This window comes from Apis florea, unplaced genomic scaffold (assembly GCF_048593485.1).
Source record: "Apis florea isolate Af1SG1 unplaced genomic scaffold, ASM4859348v1 contig_2291_pilon, whole genome shotgun sequence".
Taxonomy (NCBI): Eukaryota; Metazoa; Arthropoda; class Insecta; order Hymenoptera; family Apidae; genus Apis; species Apis florea.
The window spans coordinates 1082952-1099601 of record NW_028256553.1 but is presented as its reverse complement, the minus strand read 5'-3'; the positions used below and the strand labels follow the sequence as shown (position 1 = coordinate 1099601).

The window sequence follows — 16650 nt, the reverse complement described above, 5'->3', positions numbered from 1 at the left end:
TTCTCTGGCGTAAAATCATCTCGTTTTTCTTGCCTCGTTTTATTATCCTGTAATTTTTCTTCATTTCTTACACGTAACTTTCCACATACCGTGTATATACGGTCTTAAGTGTAACACGCTTCTCAGGTGCACATTTAGTATACTCCTTTTTGCTTATTTCTGGGTCAAGAAAGCACACGGATTCGTTCTGTTGAGAGTAGCGACGGGTTTGAACGTATCGCGAGTAAATTTGAACATCGACATACGAGATTCGAATTCTTTCTAAATATCTCGATTGGAATTCGAGAGAGAAATTCTGGTAATTGCTGTAATACTTTTCACATATGATTTAACTTGATAACTCATAAAATAGTATGCTCTAACATTTTTAATAACTAAACTATTAATTATAAACATTATTATTAACACAGTTGGTAAGAATTTATTCCAAGATTCGAAACTAGCCTACATACACAAGGATACTTTACAGATACGAAGAACAAATTTAACAATTTCTCTCCCATAATGCTCTTCGAATTTTGATTTGAATTTATAAACGCATATCGATTATGATCCTATCACTATCTAGGCGAGCCTAGAGAAAGAGCAGATAGAAAAGAGAAAGAGATAGAGAGGGATGGCCGTTACACCAGAGTTATCTGGTTAATTTAGCCGGCCGATTGAAACGCGGCTGCGTGTGCTGCGTTTCACGCCAATCAATCGTGACAACCGAAAGTCCTCTCTATAACTCGAATTTCGTCCGTCAAGTTTTCTTGCGCCAAGCGAAGCGAGACCTTTCATATACATTTTCACCTTTTCACCGTTCCACGGATCACTTTCTAAGCACAATGGATCGCGGTTTGAAAAAAACACGGTTGAACAGTTTTCCTTCTCGATAACTCGTGCGAACGTTTCTTCGCGAAACGATCCATAGATCGTTCGTACGATCGAAAGACACGCCATGGTTGTTAAGATTCAAGGTGTTGCATCCCGCTTCGATGCGCATTTGTAACCAGGAGGAAATTTGTTCGAGTAGTGGAAAATTTTTTTTTGTTTTCAAATTACCTCGAATCTAATATTTTTTTCTTCTTCGTGAAAGAAAAATTTTTAAGAAGAAATCTCTGGTCTTCTAAAAGAAGAAAAAATGATATATTTCGAGGAAAGGAATAGAAAGAAATTTTAATTTGGAATTACAATTACTTGTTGGTCAAAATATTTTATGGAGATAAACGAAATGATATTGATCAATATAAATTTGCTCGTTTAAATAAGAATATAGGAATAAAAAATGAGGTGTTTCACGACGAAGTGTTTCAAGGTTGGACAGAGGATGTACGTGATTTAGGCCGACTAATCATACTTCTCGCCAGAGAAGTTTAATATTGGCAAATATTCGAATCGATAAACCCTCCATATTCGTAATTTCCTGAATGTCTGCAGTCTCACCCTCTTGTCTGCGACGTATCTACCCTTCACGACCTTTTTTTCTTTTTTTTTTTAATCAGAATTGAACGATGCTCTCCATACACGCCAACGTCGCGTTTTTTTCACATTTACATCATAAAATATCGCTATTCTTAGCGAATATATTGTTCCATATATTTTTACTTTTCAAATGTTATTTTATTTCTAATTATTCAAAATTATTAATTAAGATGATTCAAGATTAATAATAGAAGGTTTCGAGATAAATTTTCATACAATTATTAATATTGCGCCACACCTCGACGAATCCTCTCCCCTTTCCTGTTTATTTTCGAGGTCGAAATCGTCGACCGTAACGCTTAAGAATGACCTGGGCGCGGTTCATCGAGGGTCGAACGAAATCATCATTATCATTGTCATACCCCTCTTCCCTATATAACCACAAGGGAATACAATAACGCGTCACGAAACATAACCGGATGTTGTTGCTTGGTCGCCTGATCGTCTCCATGGGCGAAGCCTCAAGGCTGGCATCGAAGCGTCTCTCCTTGCGTTTTTCCTTTCTTAGAAAAGATTTTTCAAACGAAATGGCAAGTAAACAACTCTTCCTCCAATCGTTGGATCGTCGATTAATTTTTTAAAAATTAAAAAATAAATTTGAATTAATTGAATCGCTGTATTTTAAAGACAAAAGACTTGTATATATTTAGAAAAAAAACGTTGAAAGATCGAGAAATTATTCCAAAATTGTCATGCAGATAAAAATCACTGATAAATTCTCTGATGAATTGTTACTCCCTCGATAAAATTAAAATTCCTAAATTTTTCCTTTTTTAAATTCGAGTAACGAAAGTAACGAAACTTACGTTCTAGTGCACCCTAGGTATAAATTCCCCCAGACAAAGGGCGTGAGAAATCAATCGATCGTTCCATTTTGCTTCACAGTTATTATTATAAAGCTACACTCGATTGTCGGCGAGTGTTCCAACTTCCGCGGTTAACCATTCGAGGGAATCGTGATTTTGAAACGTTCGCGCATGTTACTTTCGCCGGCATTGAAGCCTCGTTTTCCGCAGTCCGTAAATCCCCTATGGAAACGATGCGCGAATCGACGCGCCAGTTTCTCGTCCACTCGTATAAATGTTTTGCCTTCGAATCAAATGAAACGTACGGCCACGAATTTACGGTCTCGCGTACGTACCCGCGCATCAACACGCTTTCTCTTTATTTTATAATTGTTTCGAAACGCGTCGTAGGAAATCGATGACTGCCGCCTAAGTAGTGAATCGTAAACGCATAAATCATTAATGCTGACCTATAACACGCGGAAATTTAAACTCTACCTTTTGCGTTATTCTTTTCTTTCCTTTTTTTTTCTTTCTCTCTCTCTTTTTTCCCTCTTTCCCTCCGCATTTTCGAATCGAAGTGAAACTATCCATTTCCGATCGCTAATCGGCATTTTCTTTTGATCTATCCGCTTTCGAATAATTCGAGTCCTCCTTTTTTGGAGAATGCATGTTTCTATATATTTTTCATGTTTAATATATTCTCTTTTTTTCTTTATTATTTTTATATTCATCGTCGATAGAATTTCGATTAGTTCGAGTCTTTTTTGGTGGTTGGATGTTTTCGAGTATTTTTTTATTTCCAATGAATTTTTGAGATTAAAGAAATTTCGTCGTTTTTCCGTTTCCTTCTCTTTCTATCGTTAAACGACTACGTAATTTAATTAACGAGTTGTGTCGCGTTGTGAGCTACGAATAAACGGCGGAAGTAAAAAGTTTCATTAGGATAAGAAAGGAATGTAAAATTCGTGTAAATACATTTTTCCTGCGTGCAAGCTGTTTTTCAAATGTGTGCATGCACGATGATAAAGTGCTAAGTCTTGTTACACAACACGCGCATGACATTAAGTTAAAAATTCGTTCGCTCTTCCTTTTCCAGAAGAAAGCGTGGAAAATGTTTTCATCGAATCCTTTCACGTACATATTTTTACATTTTACGCCGAAACGAAAAAGTTATTTTCTATTTTTCCCTCTAAATTATTCCAACGATCAAACTTTTACTTACTTAAAAAGATTCCTAAAAATAACATTGAACGCTTGGAATAAAATAATAATATCCAACGTTTCAAATATTTGAAATATCTGTTTTTTTCTTCGCTCGAAACGCTTTATCAACACAAGGAACACGTTTCCAACGTACATATTATCACGGACGTAACCCAAAAAATGAAACGCAATGTACAAGGCGGCACGATTTCTAACTTCCTGCAACCCGTGGAGTACCGTTTGTCAAATATATCCACGTGTGCAATGTTCGTAGCACGATGCATCGCTCGAATCCTAATGAATTTCAATCTGATCATCGTCGGTGTTGGTGATTCTTAGAGGGTTGAGCATAATCTTACAACGAATATTAAACCGTGGAACGGTACACGCAACGAACGAAATAATCATCGTAACCTGTTTCTGCCTCTCTTCTCCTCTTTCAATTCCTTCCATCGAATTTACCTTGGACGAATATTCTTAAGGAAATTTATTAATTTCCTTCCTTTCTCATGATCTTTTTAATTAAATCTTCTTGCTCGGTTTCTTCTTCTTCTTCTTCTTCTTCTTTTTTTTTCCCCATGAAAAAGGATGTTTCTCGTTAGAGTTCATTAACTCGGATGGTCTCGCTTATCAAAGGCTTAATTGACTCGATATCGGCGAGTCATATTATATATGGTGTTCAATATTGATACAAGTATCCACCAACCTTAGGTTGTTCTAACTTTGAGTCACGATTGTGGAACGAAGCACCACCCTTGTTTACCCGATCCTTTTTTCCAACAAAGTGTCTCGATTGTCACTTGTTGAGACAGCGTTGAGGTGTGATTATTTTATCGCAAGTATATCGCTTTTTCTTGAAATTTCTTCGGTATACCAGTTGAAGGATATAATTAAATTCTCCTAATTTTTGAATAATCAATGAAATTTATCTCGAACAGCTTTAAGATAAAGAGATAAGATGAATATATAAGAAACATATATATATATATATATATATAATAAATGTAAAAATTGATTTACAGATGGATTATTAAAGTTACAATTCGTAAAAGATTAGCATTCCAATCTCTTCTCGCAATAAAAATCACATTTCATCGGATTTCATCTTTACGTTTTTCAACTTCGTTAAAATAATCGCACGATTATTTTATTTTCATTAATGATACGAATACAACATTGGTATTCATACGTGAATCGAAACTGTTACGAAATTATTTCGTATTCATGCGAAATGACCGGTGTAACGGTTCCACGATTTCGAGCATTTCCGCCACAGTCCTCCACTTCCTTCGTTCTCTCTGCTTCGTTATTATACCAAGAAGATCCATCAACCTTGCACCACGATCACGAAAAATTCGCCTGAAAAAAAATTAACGTATGCAATTTTCTGTTTACGAACAATGCATAATTAAACGACCGAATTAATGGAAGAATTAGTTGAAGAAATTTTACCGGAAATTGGCGGACGTCGAAATTATGAATTTGCCGTTCGACTATTTTCTTTCGCGAAGATGGTACACAGAGCTTATTTGTCTTCGTTCTTATCGTTACAGTGATAAGGTACCGCCGCCTGGTACTCGATTGCATTCCCATATAAGTGGTCCTGCCAGTTTGTTATTGTCAGAGATCGCGTTTCCTTTCATTTTTACACGGGATCTATGCGCGGGACCAGTTCTCTTCCTCTTCGAGTTACCGATACCGATTATTCTCTTTGCCTTTGCGTGTATAATATTCGAGTATCAAAGACGAGGCCCATCATCATTTTAATTCTATTATACGATAAATACGATAGAAAGGAAATTTTAAAAGAAAAGTTTAGAAAACATTTAAGAAGTTACAACGTAGAATGTTTTTTTCCTAGAAAAAACACGTTTCAATTGAATTGAGCACACTTTCTCGTGGTTCGTACTTTTCCTTCAAAATGGTACACCAGCAAGCAATGGAAAAAGTTACCATGTTACACAAGATTGTAGATCTTCGCTTCAATACGCCGATCAAACGTTTCATCTCTAATAACACCCAATACCAATTTTCGCTCCAACTTACTCCCTACGTCATTAATTTATAAAATTGTTCTTCAATCTACTCTCGATCTACCCATCGACCGTGACTCCAATTAAGAAACCTGGTAGCGAAACAGCAGATTCATTCGCAACAATTTCGTTCGAAAATGAATAGAAAACTAAAAAACAAGAAAATTGGAAATGCATTCATTCCCGCGTATAAACGAATCCTCAGAGCACGTTCCACGGAAAGCTCCATCTCTTCCCGTAATCTTCTCCTCGTAATCAAGGTGTAGTAGCTCGAGGAACGCTCGTGTCCCGATCTCTCCAATATCAATCCTTGTCAACTTATCGCCTATTGACGAGGTGTCGCGGCCGATCCTCGGTCAACGAGTAGCTAACAAAACGATCGTTAATGGCCCATTAAAAGGCAGTCGCCCCGGGGTGTCTCGCGGTGTATCGCTCCATCTTTCGAGGAGTTGCCGCTCTCGATTACCGTGTCGTTATTTTTCCAACCTCTCCACCGATCGTTCGTGGATCATCTCGAAGGAGAGCGTGGCGACGACGATTTACCGTGGCCGTTTCGACGAAACCAACTCTCCCCAACCCCTCCGTCATTTCGTCACGGCGAATCCCGTGGAGTAGTTGGAACGCTCCACGCGACCATTAAGTAAACTCGTTGTAACCGGATTTCCATCCACGACGACGAGGTTCTGCATTTTTTTCTTCTCCCGTTTCGCGCAAAACCGGGTATTTAATTTTGATGCGCGGTGCGGATTGGAAAAATAGCGTGGATTCATGGGGGATTTGGTTTTGCTCGGATTCCTCGCGTCGTTCCGTTCGCAAAGAACGGAAGATTGGTGCTTTTTTGCGAGGAGCGAATCCTTCGAGTCAGGCGGCGCCCGCCTTCGGATGGCGGCCACAACGGGTTGCAGACCGCAAGGGGTGCACAGCGTGTGCTGTGGAGATGATTTTTATTGATGCTCGGCGATGACTTTGTTAACTCTAACGCGTTGCAATATCGTTGGAATCGTGTCGTATTTGGTTAATTCGGGTAGAATTTATTTTTTAGACTCGGTTGGGTATGGAATCCTTTTAGTTTTGTATATAACACCGTAGAAATCTGGGTGAATCGAAGAAAATTATGAATTCGAGGCTATCTATGGTATCGTATATAGTGACTTTCGATTCGTTTGCGATCGTTCGTACGATATATCGAAAATGGACAAACGATGGTGGTATCTGAAAGATCTTGCACTTTCACACGCGGCAAACGAGGATTTCGAGGAAAAGTTTGGACGTATCATAGAAAGTACGCAACACCGGTTCCTGGATTACCGATGATCGGCCCGCTTTTGGTCTCACCGCGGTGCTATAAATTTTAATTTACACCAAACGGTTAATTATCCAATCAACTCCTTTCGTGGCTGGTGTCTCTCACTCTTTAAAACTAGTTCAATCGTCTCCATTATTTTGACCGTTCTAGGTCAGTTCTAGGTGTTGATCTGTTCTCTAGAAAATTGATTCTAGGATAAAATAATATAAAAGTTGGGAAAGAATGTCGATTACTGTTGTAGCACTTTGAGTTATTAAGAATCGATCTTTTAATAATCTCACAAATGTATTAACAGATAGATAAATTCTATTATTAAATCATTGAGTGAATCGAATTTATTTTTAAATAATCCGCAATTTCAAATAATCAAATTTTTATATTTTTATTAACACGTGCATTTGATAATTAATTCAATATGGATAATATTCATCATCGATGATCGTTGAAACAATTATATTATAATTATTTAATCGGTCTCAATTTTTGATCCAGGATTTGTATTATATATTATTGTAATATATATAATTTAAAAAAAGTTCAAAAATATTTAGTTTGCATCGGCCGGGAATCGAACCCGGGCCGCCCGCGTGGCAGGCGAGCATTCTACCACTGAACCACCGATGCTGTTGAAATACTTACTCTCTTATAAGAAATTTCTCTTCAACGATCATTAAAAAAATACGAACGATCAAGAAATGTATAAAAAAAAATGGAAGCAAACTTAATCACGCGTGAAATTAAGAAAATTAATTTTCCAATCCATCCCAATACGCACGAAATTCTTTTGTATATTATAAATAAATAAGTATTGTAGAAATATTAATGCACACAACGTTATTACGAGTGAAATATATATTTCCCACAAAAAATTAACACGTTACAACGTAATGATACAACGTATCGTTACATCGATTTCAACCCATCTACGCTCTTCCAGACACCGGTTACAAGTATATATTTTCACCAGAGACAGACTCCCTTCGATTACTCGCAATGAACGCTTCGAGAACGATCTTTGAACCATCCAATCGACCGTGGTCAACAATTTTTTCGCCTTTCCTCGCGACGGTATTAATCTTTCCAACGCCGTGGGTGCTCGTGAACGTTGGACGCGCCACGTGTTTTCAGACAATCGGCGAATTTATTCGTCGTGGGCGTTCGTAAGTGCTGAGCGAGCACGAATTCGTCACGTACCTTTTCCGCACTCGATGATCGACCCTTGGCTCCTTCTTATCTCGCTCGACGATGTACTACGCGATGATTTACTCGTTCGAGAAACGGAAGAGCTTACTCCTGTTTCCTCTGTCCTACGCATCCTCGATATTTAATTGTCAAAGGTTCGGACATATAACGCGATCGAGTATAATATCATTCGAGTGTTTCGAGTTGGATTTTAAGAGACACGATAATTCGTTTAAATGGAAAATCAATTTATTTTTTTTTTTCTTTTAATCCTAAAAAATTATACGCACATCGTCCAAGATAAATCCACTTTCCAGACGAGCATTCAAGCATCGTATTGCCCTCTGCGATTTCGAATCGATTATCGAAGATGACGAGCTATTAGGGACACGTTCCTACAACGAGATCTCGAGAAACCGCGCGTGCCGGTGAAAATGTCCCGTTTTTCGTCGCGGCTGCCACCCATGAAGCTTCTTCTCCGCTTCATATCCGATTTACCTTCTTCTCCTCTCCGAGGTGCGATGGACAGAAGAATCGAGCGGCACCGGTTTCCGGTGGTTCACGTCTACCAATGCATGATTTATCATTCGATTCGTATCTCGAACGACCGATTTCTTTGCCACGGCTTTATGCAAATTGAGCGGATTTATCGCACGATCCGCAATGAAAGGATGGCAGAATCAAGAAGCCTCTGTTAAACACGGATTAATATAGATGTATGGGAATGGCTCGCCGGTTTGGTTGGCGAATTTCTCGAAAGTCGGGGAAACGACGTGTCGGAATTGCTTCTAGAATTTCTATATAACGAGCCTTTCGAGGATTTCACCGTGGAAACGCTTTAAATGGGAGATCTGATCGCGTCAGATCTGTTTGGTAGTCTTCTTTCCTTCCTTATTATTACTTTTCTTTTCGTTTCGTTTTTCTTTCTGTTTCGGTCGTGTCGCGAGGACGACGACACGGATCGAACCCACGATACGTCTCTTTGGGATAGCTCCGTTTCGAGGACCTTTTTGTATTCTTTCTCACCTCGTGATAACGTTATAAATAGAAAGGAATCGTGATGGAAGGGTTTTGCCCCTTTCCTCCTCCTCCTCGGTCGCTCTTCGCCCATGGAGATAAAATTATCGAAGATTTTTCTTCGATAATGCGAATTATATATACAGAAAAATTCAAATCGAAATCTCATCGATTACCCTCGATATTTGTGATATCCAGACTCCATTTGACACTCTTCCTTCTTCTTCTTCCTTTAAACAGGTAAACCAAATTATTCGGATGAAACGGTATACATCGATCGAATCTCTCGTCTCTTCTCCAAAAGCGTGTAACGCGAACTTTCATACCGTTTCAGCACGGACGATGAAAATTCACGAGACACACGGTGGTTTCCTTTCTGGCTGATGGAACAGTGCGCACGTGTTATCGGTGATAAGCAACGGGATCGAAACACGGGCGGAGATTAATGAAACTGAAGCCGAAAGCGGATGAAGAGAGAGAGAGATCGGCCTTTTTTCCGGGGAAACATCGAAAGTAAGATAAATCATCCGGGATCGAAGAGATGGCGTTCGTGGTTTACGTCGAATCGAAGCAGCAGCCGTGGAAAAAAATGGGCATCGAGCATAAATTATTGCGCTTCTCGGCCCGAGAACCATTTGCATTCGTCTCGATTGCGATTCTATGACTCCCGATCGATTTTTTCTCGGAACAATGCACGCGTTGTACGCTTTATCTATCCGTGGAATCCGGCACGAAAATTATCACCCCTCCATTACGAATTTTTGATTGTCTTTTTATACGGTTGGATATCACTCAATTTTGTTTATTAAACAATAGTCGAGACAAATATGAAAAATCTCGTGATAGTTTTAGAAAATATATGTTATATGGGAATAACGTACACGCGTCGAAATTGAATTTTATTTTTATTTCCAGAGGCGTAGCCACTGGCAATTTCATATTGTTACAGGTCATATTGTCCTGGTAATCGACAAGAGAAAATTTTTCTTTTGGCGAGGAATATTATAATATAACCGAGAAATTGATTAAAAGAATTACGATATATTATATTCGACTAGAAGCATTTTAAGATTCGCGGGATCGTAAAAATATAAATCTTGAACGAGCATCGTTGCATCATCGATCGAAGGTTAATTAAGCAAGCGAAACGATACAATGTCAGTCTCTATTGCGAGGATAGATTCGATTCGCCGTTGAATCATCTTCCAGCGATTCTTCCCCTCTGGTTTTTTGCACGCTTCAGAGCATTCATTGTCAAGGTTCTCGTCTCTTTTTCTAAAGTCTCTAAAGTCTCTGCAAGTCTCTCCGATAAACATCTCTCTCCCAATTCTCTTGTTCCTCGAACGAAGACACAATTTCTCTCGAAATTATCGCGCAAGACTTATCTTTCCATCCGTTTAATCGTCTCACCGATAGATCTCCATCCACCCACGATCCGTGTCTAGTAGCCGTACGTGCAATTTGATGACGTAAGATTGTATTAGAATTGATGGCTAAATTATGCTCGCGCTTAACAAACCGCTCACAAATGAAAAGTGAAGATTATTATTCTTCGATGAAACATCTTCTTTTTTTACCACGAAACTCTTCTTCTGTTCCTCGAATCTTCTCAACTCTCTCTCTCAGCATCAAACGCTGTTTCGTTTCATCGTCGATCCAGAGAAGATTCGAAACATCCTCGACCTACGCCACCGCCCCGTTTCACAATCCCCTTCCACGATTAAGAATAATGAACGGCAGCCAGCCTACTTGTTACACCTATTATCACCTATATAACATCTTACCAACGATTCTTCCACGCGATTTTTAGCTTTACTTTGCGCGATACATTCCTTCGCCAGATTTACCGCAATCTAAATCTAATCGCCGTATCAACCCATATTATTACACACGTGCATTTTTCATCACGCGATCGAGGGAAAATATAATCGTAAAAATAAAATATCTCGGATTCCAGCGAGCGAGAGAGCGTTCTTCTAATGTTAGCTCGGTGTATTTTAGCGCGGTTACCATTTCCCTCTGCTCGTTTTAACGTCCTCAAACTCAACCCCGCGCCGGGACACGCGCTCGAAACGGAAGCCGGCCACCGCATAACCGCGTTTCGGTACCGTTTTCGCTAAGAACACGCTTCATTCCCATTACGTGCTCTCGCCGCGATTCGTGTGCTCGCCGATACCGATTATCACGCGTTCCAGCCTTGCGTACCTTCGCGCGTTTACTATTTCTCTCTGGATAATTTTTCAATCGTTCGAGGGAAGTAAAATATTATTTTTTATTCTCGCTGGTTTCGATGGGTTTTTCTGAAATGAGCAAGGAGATTTGGAAATTTCGTTTCTCTTCTATTATCTGAATTAATGGTAAAGTTTTTAAGGATTGTTCGAAGATACAAGAGTTTTTATTCCCTCTTTATTAATCATCCATTCGCGCAAAGCTCTCTTTAATTAGACTTTTAATTTTCGTCAACTATGAGGAACGCTGTATCGTCGCGTGTTTTTAACGAATTTCAGAACGAATTGCCCTTTCACTACTTCGCACTACTATCCATGGAGATGAAAATCTGTTCTCGATATCGAAACAGAGAAAGAAAAGGGGAGAGTAAAAAAAATCACAAAACGAATTCTCATGAAAGCCTTGAAAATGAGAAGAAATATTTCCCTGTATTTATTTACCATCATCGATGAAATCGGCGGGTAATCTTCTTCGGCGAGAAGGAGAGGGCGAGAAGAAAAGGACGAGGAGAAAATAAAGAAAAGTCACTGCTGTATTTGCAAAAGCCGCGATATAACGCGATTCCCATTATGAGGCGTGGAAGAAACACCGTGAAGAATGGGAAGCCGTGTAGCGTTCAGTAGGTAGGATCCAACCAATGCTCGTTGGATTGAATGAAAGAGTTAGCCTTGGTATTCTTTATCGTGGAACGGAAATAAGGTTGGCCACGCAAACGATCGTAGTACCGGCCGGTTAAACGCGTATAGTACGTGCACGAAACGTCTTCAGAGATCCTTGTGTCTTTTTACAATCGTTCACGGACAACGATCCATCGTTGTTCTCTTAACGTAAATCCGCAATTAGCGTATATATTCGTGTGTGTATATATATATGTATGTATGTATACGTTTGTTTGGCTCGTTGAAAATCTTTACGTCGATCTCCAATTATCGTGGAAATAATTGCTAGAATTTATCGGTAACCGGTTTCGATTAAATCATCCAGCTTCGAGCGGATTCAATTCTGTGAATCTTAGATATAGAAAGTAACGTTGAAGATATTGATTTAAATTTTATGCCTTTATTGTGCGAACGGATAATGAAATGGCAATAGATTTGGATAAATAGAATTTCGTTGGACTCTCGAGATGTATTCGACGATTGTTTTTATTAACAAGAGTTTTGACGTTATTTCGGGAATGATTGTTTCGTTTGTAACAATGCACGAGCTTTGATTTGCATAAATTATTCACCCCTGACAAATAAATGAAATTTTACTTTATCGCATCACCGCTATACGTGGAATAGATTCTTCTGCTTTTATCGAGGGTGTAGGAATTTTTATTGGTGACGTTTATTATATATAATTCAGAGAAGATGGTGGTGGTGAGGTGATCTCGTGTGCGAATGCAACATTTCGGAATAAATGTAGCAGCGGGGAAAGCTCGAAAGTATGTATGTATGCAGATATCTTTCTCACCCTCCGTCTACCAGTCGTCCTAGATACGAGAACAAAGAGCGCTGACTCAGACGTAGACGACTCCCCTTGCATATATCCATACAGCGTAAACATCTTGCAAATTCCCTGAATATTCTATATGCAATCTTGGAGAATGATATTGGAATCGAGCAGAATGTTTCGTGACAATTTTTTGATTTTATTATTTCGAAGGAGGATAAGGAAATAAGAGTTCGATCGTAATTAAAAAAATTAGAATTCTGACGATCCTTCGAGATTCTTTAAAACTCGAATTAAATTTGATTGGAAATTTTTCCAAAGGTGTATTATCGATGATAAATGATCCCCAAGAAAAATAAACTTGATCCCTCCTTATCGTTTGGAGAACCATCGTAAACTCGTCTATTTTTCCAGCATGAAAAACACACATTCCTTTCAATATTCCTGAATTCGATTCGTCATCGAATAAACATCGATCCGTCCGCACTTCACAGGCGTCGACGAAATTAACCCTCACGGTTCATCCCTTAAGCTCGGTTTCCAGTAACTCGATGCCTCTGGCGAGCGTGTGGAGACGGGGTCGGCAATTTAATTCGGCCGATTACTCGAACAGCGTCACGAGACCGGTCGAAAAACATCCCCAATCGGTCTTCCTGCAACCCTTTTCAATGTTCCCTTCCCTTCGAAACCTTTGAAATTTTTTATCCATCGCTCGTTGACGAGGGTCAAGTCTCCCTAATTCACACCTATTCTCTTCTCTAAAGAGCGCACAAAAGAGTAAACATTATTAATCCTGCAATAAATCTCGGACCAAACAACTTCTTCCCTTAAAAAAAAAAAAAAAAAAAAAAAACTATATTTAGATAAAATCTGTATGTAATTACGTTACACCTACTATAATGTAATCGTACGAGATCATTTTATCCAATTTTTAATGAAAATTCGATAGAGAAAAACTCGAGAAAAGACGCGACCGTGAAAGAGTTAAATTATCCGGCACGCGAACCAATGTTATTTTTCTCGTTTAATCATCGAGTTCACGCACCGTAAAGTTTTTCACGATGCGTGCCGTGCACAGTTCGCGAAATGACAGTGTTTTTCCCGCTTATAACTCGCGTGCCACGTCGAACAACATGCGAATAACATTACGAACGGTGTAAAATCACGATGAAGACGGTGAACTCCGGTTTTCGAGTTTCGTCGCTCTTTTCATTTTACGTAGGATCGCGAATCGATGGAAGAACGGCCGAGAATTTTGAGAAAATGAGGTATCGGTTTCTTGACGCGATCGACAATCTTTACTTTTTCGATCGATGCAAGAAATAATTCGAGGACGTATTTACGACGATCAGCGGAGAGATAGAACGATTTAATTTGCGTTTAAAAAGTGTTTACGATAGTTGGACGGTATGTAAGTAGTAACGATGTAAATATGAGTAAACGTTTGGCAAAGTTTCTAGGTTATTGATTTCACGAAAGTTTCGATGGAGCGTACGTGGTTCGAATCGTGCGACATCGTGAACACATTTTTTAACGTGAATTCTTTTCAAGCTTATCCATCGGTGTCCTCTGTTTCATCTTCAAAAGGTGGACTAATTTCGAGAGGAATTAAAAAGACACGTGTAAAAAGCCTCGAATTTAATTAGTTCAATGCCGGTGAATACATATTACGCCAAAAGTGTTTCCTTACTATCTTATTACTCCATTAACCCCCTATCACCCTTCTTCCGTGCACCAGATTAACGCGTATCTATACTACCAGTGTCCTACGCCCGCTCATATCTGCGCTTATTCGCATCTAGTTACTTTTGTTCTCTCTCTACTACTCGTTTATCCTCGCATTCAATCGCATCTAACCATCTCTTCCCCCCATCCATTCGCATCTATTCGCATTTGTCCTCACCTCTTCCACTTAACTCTCCACCTCGAATCACCTCTCCTCTCCGTCTCGTCATCGTGTCGATATTTACTCGCATCCAACCATCATCCTCTCCGTTCACTCGCTTCCACCAACGCTTCTGCCGACGGCATCCGCCTCTGGCGGCGTCGAAAGGCATCCCTAACGATCGGCGCAGCCCTTGACGCCGCGTTCTCCACCTCCCTCCCTCCCTCCCTCTCTCTCTCTCTCTTTCTTTCCCTCCCCCTCCGCGCTCATTATCTCCGGTGCGCGGTCCGTGTCCAGCGCACGTGCATCGGCCTGCACATGCAGCGACAACGCGATTCCCTGCACGGAACCGACGATCACCACCGTCCTCTCCCTCCTCCTCGCGCGTGTCCTCTCCACCAGCCTCTCCTCCTCCTCCTCCTGCTCCCGCCTCCAGTCGCGCGTATTGATTGAGGTGAATGCACGACGCCGGCGTCGGCGTCGTCGGCCTTTCCGCCGTGTCCACCGGGGGTGGAAGTGCATGCAACCGTACTGCGCCTGGTTTATCCCTCGCTGATGATGGTGATGCTGTTGTTCCCGATCGTGGAATGGTGGAGGTGGTGGTTGGTTGACGGTCGTTTCATGAAAACTAACTCTCTGGTGCCCGTTGCATGCGCGGTGGCTCTTCTTGCACGGGACGCAACGGATGCAAACGAGTTGGACGAGGATAGGGCGAGGGAGAGACGAGAGAGAGAGAGAGAGAGAGAGAGAGAGAGAGAGAGAGAGAGAGTTGTATAGAAGGAGAGAAGGAGAGGGAGAGGGAGAGTCGGGCTGAAAGGGAGCTTGCAAACAGGGTGAAGCGGGGAGAGGGAGGCGGAGGATAAGGTGGGAGGGAGAGAGATGGAATAGCGGGAGAGAGAGAGAGAGAGAGGAGGGAAGCACCGGTGGAGGAGGCATTATATACCGCTGGATCCTCATTGGGCTGCCAGTTTCTCGGCTGTACGCGGCTGTACGAGTGCACCTCTGCTTCGATATCATTATTCGTGGCGCTTTGTCCCGTGGCTTGGCAATCGGTTTCGAGATCGTTTCGAGAAAAAAGAAATAACAACAATAACAAAAACAACAACAACAGCGAAAGGAAGAGAGAGACAGAGCTCGAAAGTTTCTTTTTCTCTCTCTCTTTCTCTCTCTCTCTCTCTGTCTGTCTCTCTTTATCTCGAGTCAAGGACACAGATTCTGCGAGTGCAGCTTTCTGAACGGTGGAACGGCTCGTCGTCTCTGGATATTGATCTTTCGTTCCCTTTTTTTTTTCTTTTCTCTCCTTTTCCACTCTTCTCTTTTCGTCCCTTTCGCGCAACTTCGGGAGAAACTGTCGCGACACCAAAGGGCGAGGACGACGTCTGTTTGCTGTGTGCGCCGCATAGAGATACGGAAGAGCGGAAGACCCAGCGGAGGGTGGACGCGGGGGAGTTTTTCGGAGGAAGGACGAACGAACGATGGCCACTTACGCGACCTATAGACACGTCGAGCTCGACAATGTTGGATACGGAAAGAAAAGGTAAGAGTATGCCGGAACCGATACTCTTTACCGCACTGCGGCTCTTATCGACGACTCATTCGTCGGATATCCGGTTTGCTTCCTCCACGTTTTCGTCCATTCTTTTCTTTCTTTTTCTTTTTCTTTACGAGCAGATTTTTCATTGGTTTCTTTTTTTCTTTTTTTTTTTATCGAACAGTTTGTTATCCGATTTTTATATGTGTGCAAACAGAACTGTCACTTTGACAGTTATTCATAGATATTGTTATAGTCAGGAATATTAGGAAAAATAATAATTTTGGAATTTTAATAAGATTTGTTGTGACCTTTATTTAAATATTTTATCAACTCGTCGAGAGGATGGAAGGGGAGGTTGTCGTGAAAAATTTTATCTTTTAATTTTCCTAGGGATAAAAGTAATAAGGATTTTCTGGGTGCTTGTTGGAGACAGGATGCGGTAGAATCCACCCGCGACTGGCGCGATCGATTTGCATTCTCAGTCCTTGATTCTTGTCGCAGCTTTGGAAACTGTGCTGCAGCGCTCTCGCCGCCATCGTCGAAACTACGTCCTGAAAAATTCCAAGTTCAAT

General features: G+C 40.6%; 1 protein-coding gene and 1 non-coding gene across 13 annotated transcripts in view; one reads left to right on the top strand and one right to left on the bottom strand.

Annotated features, from left to right (window-relative positions):
• Jupiter (microtubule-associated protein Jupiter) overlaps window positions 1-16650 on the top strand; it is a 71940-nt gene that overhangs the window by 29260 nt on the left and 26030 nt on the right. For 3 of the 12 annotated variants that reach the window (XM_086903349.1, XM_086903344.1, XM_086903341.1), the window contains exon 1: window positions 15501-16081. The exons of the other annotated variants lie outside the window; for them this stretch is intronic. In XM_086903349.1, coding sequence (XP_086759475.1) covers window positions 16020-16081 — 62 coding nt within the window. In that variant the 5' untranslated portion in view covers window positions 15501-16019. Of the gene's footprint in view, window positions 1-15500; window positions 16082-16650 lie in introns of those variants that run through there. 12 annotated transcript variants of the gene reach the window in all.
• Window positions 7348-7418, bottom strand: TRNAG-GCC (transfer RNA glycine (anticodon GCC)). Its single transcript has one exon. It is a non-coding gene; the product is annotated as a tRNA-Gly (tRNA).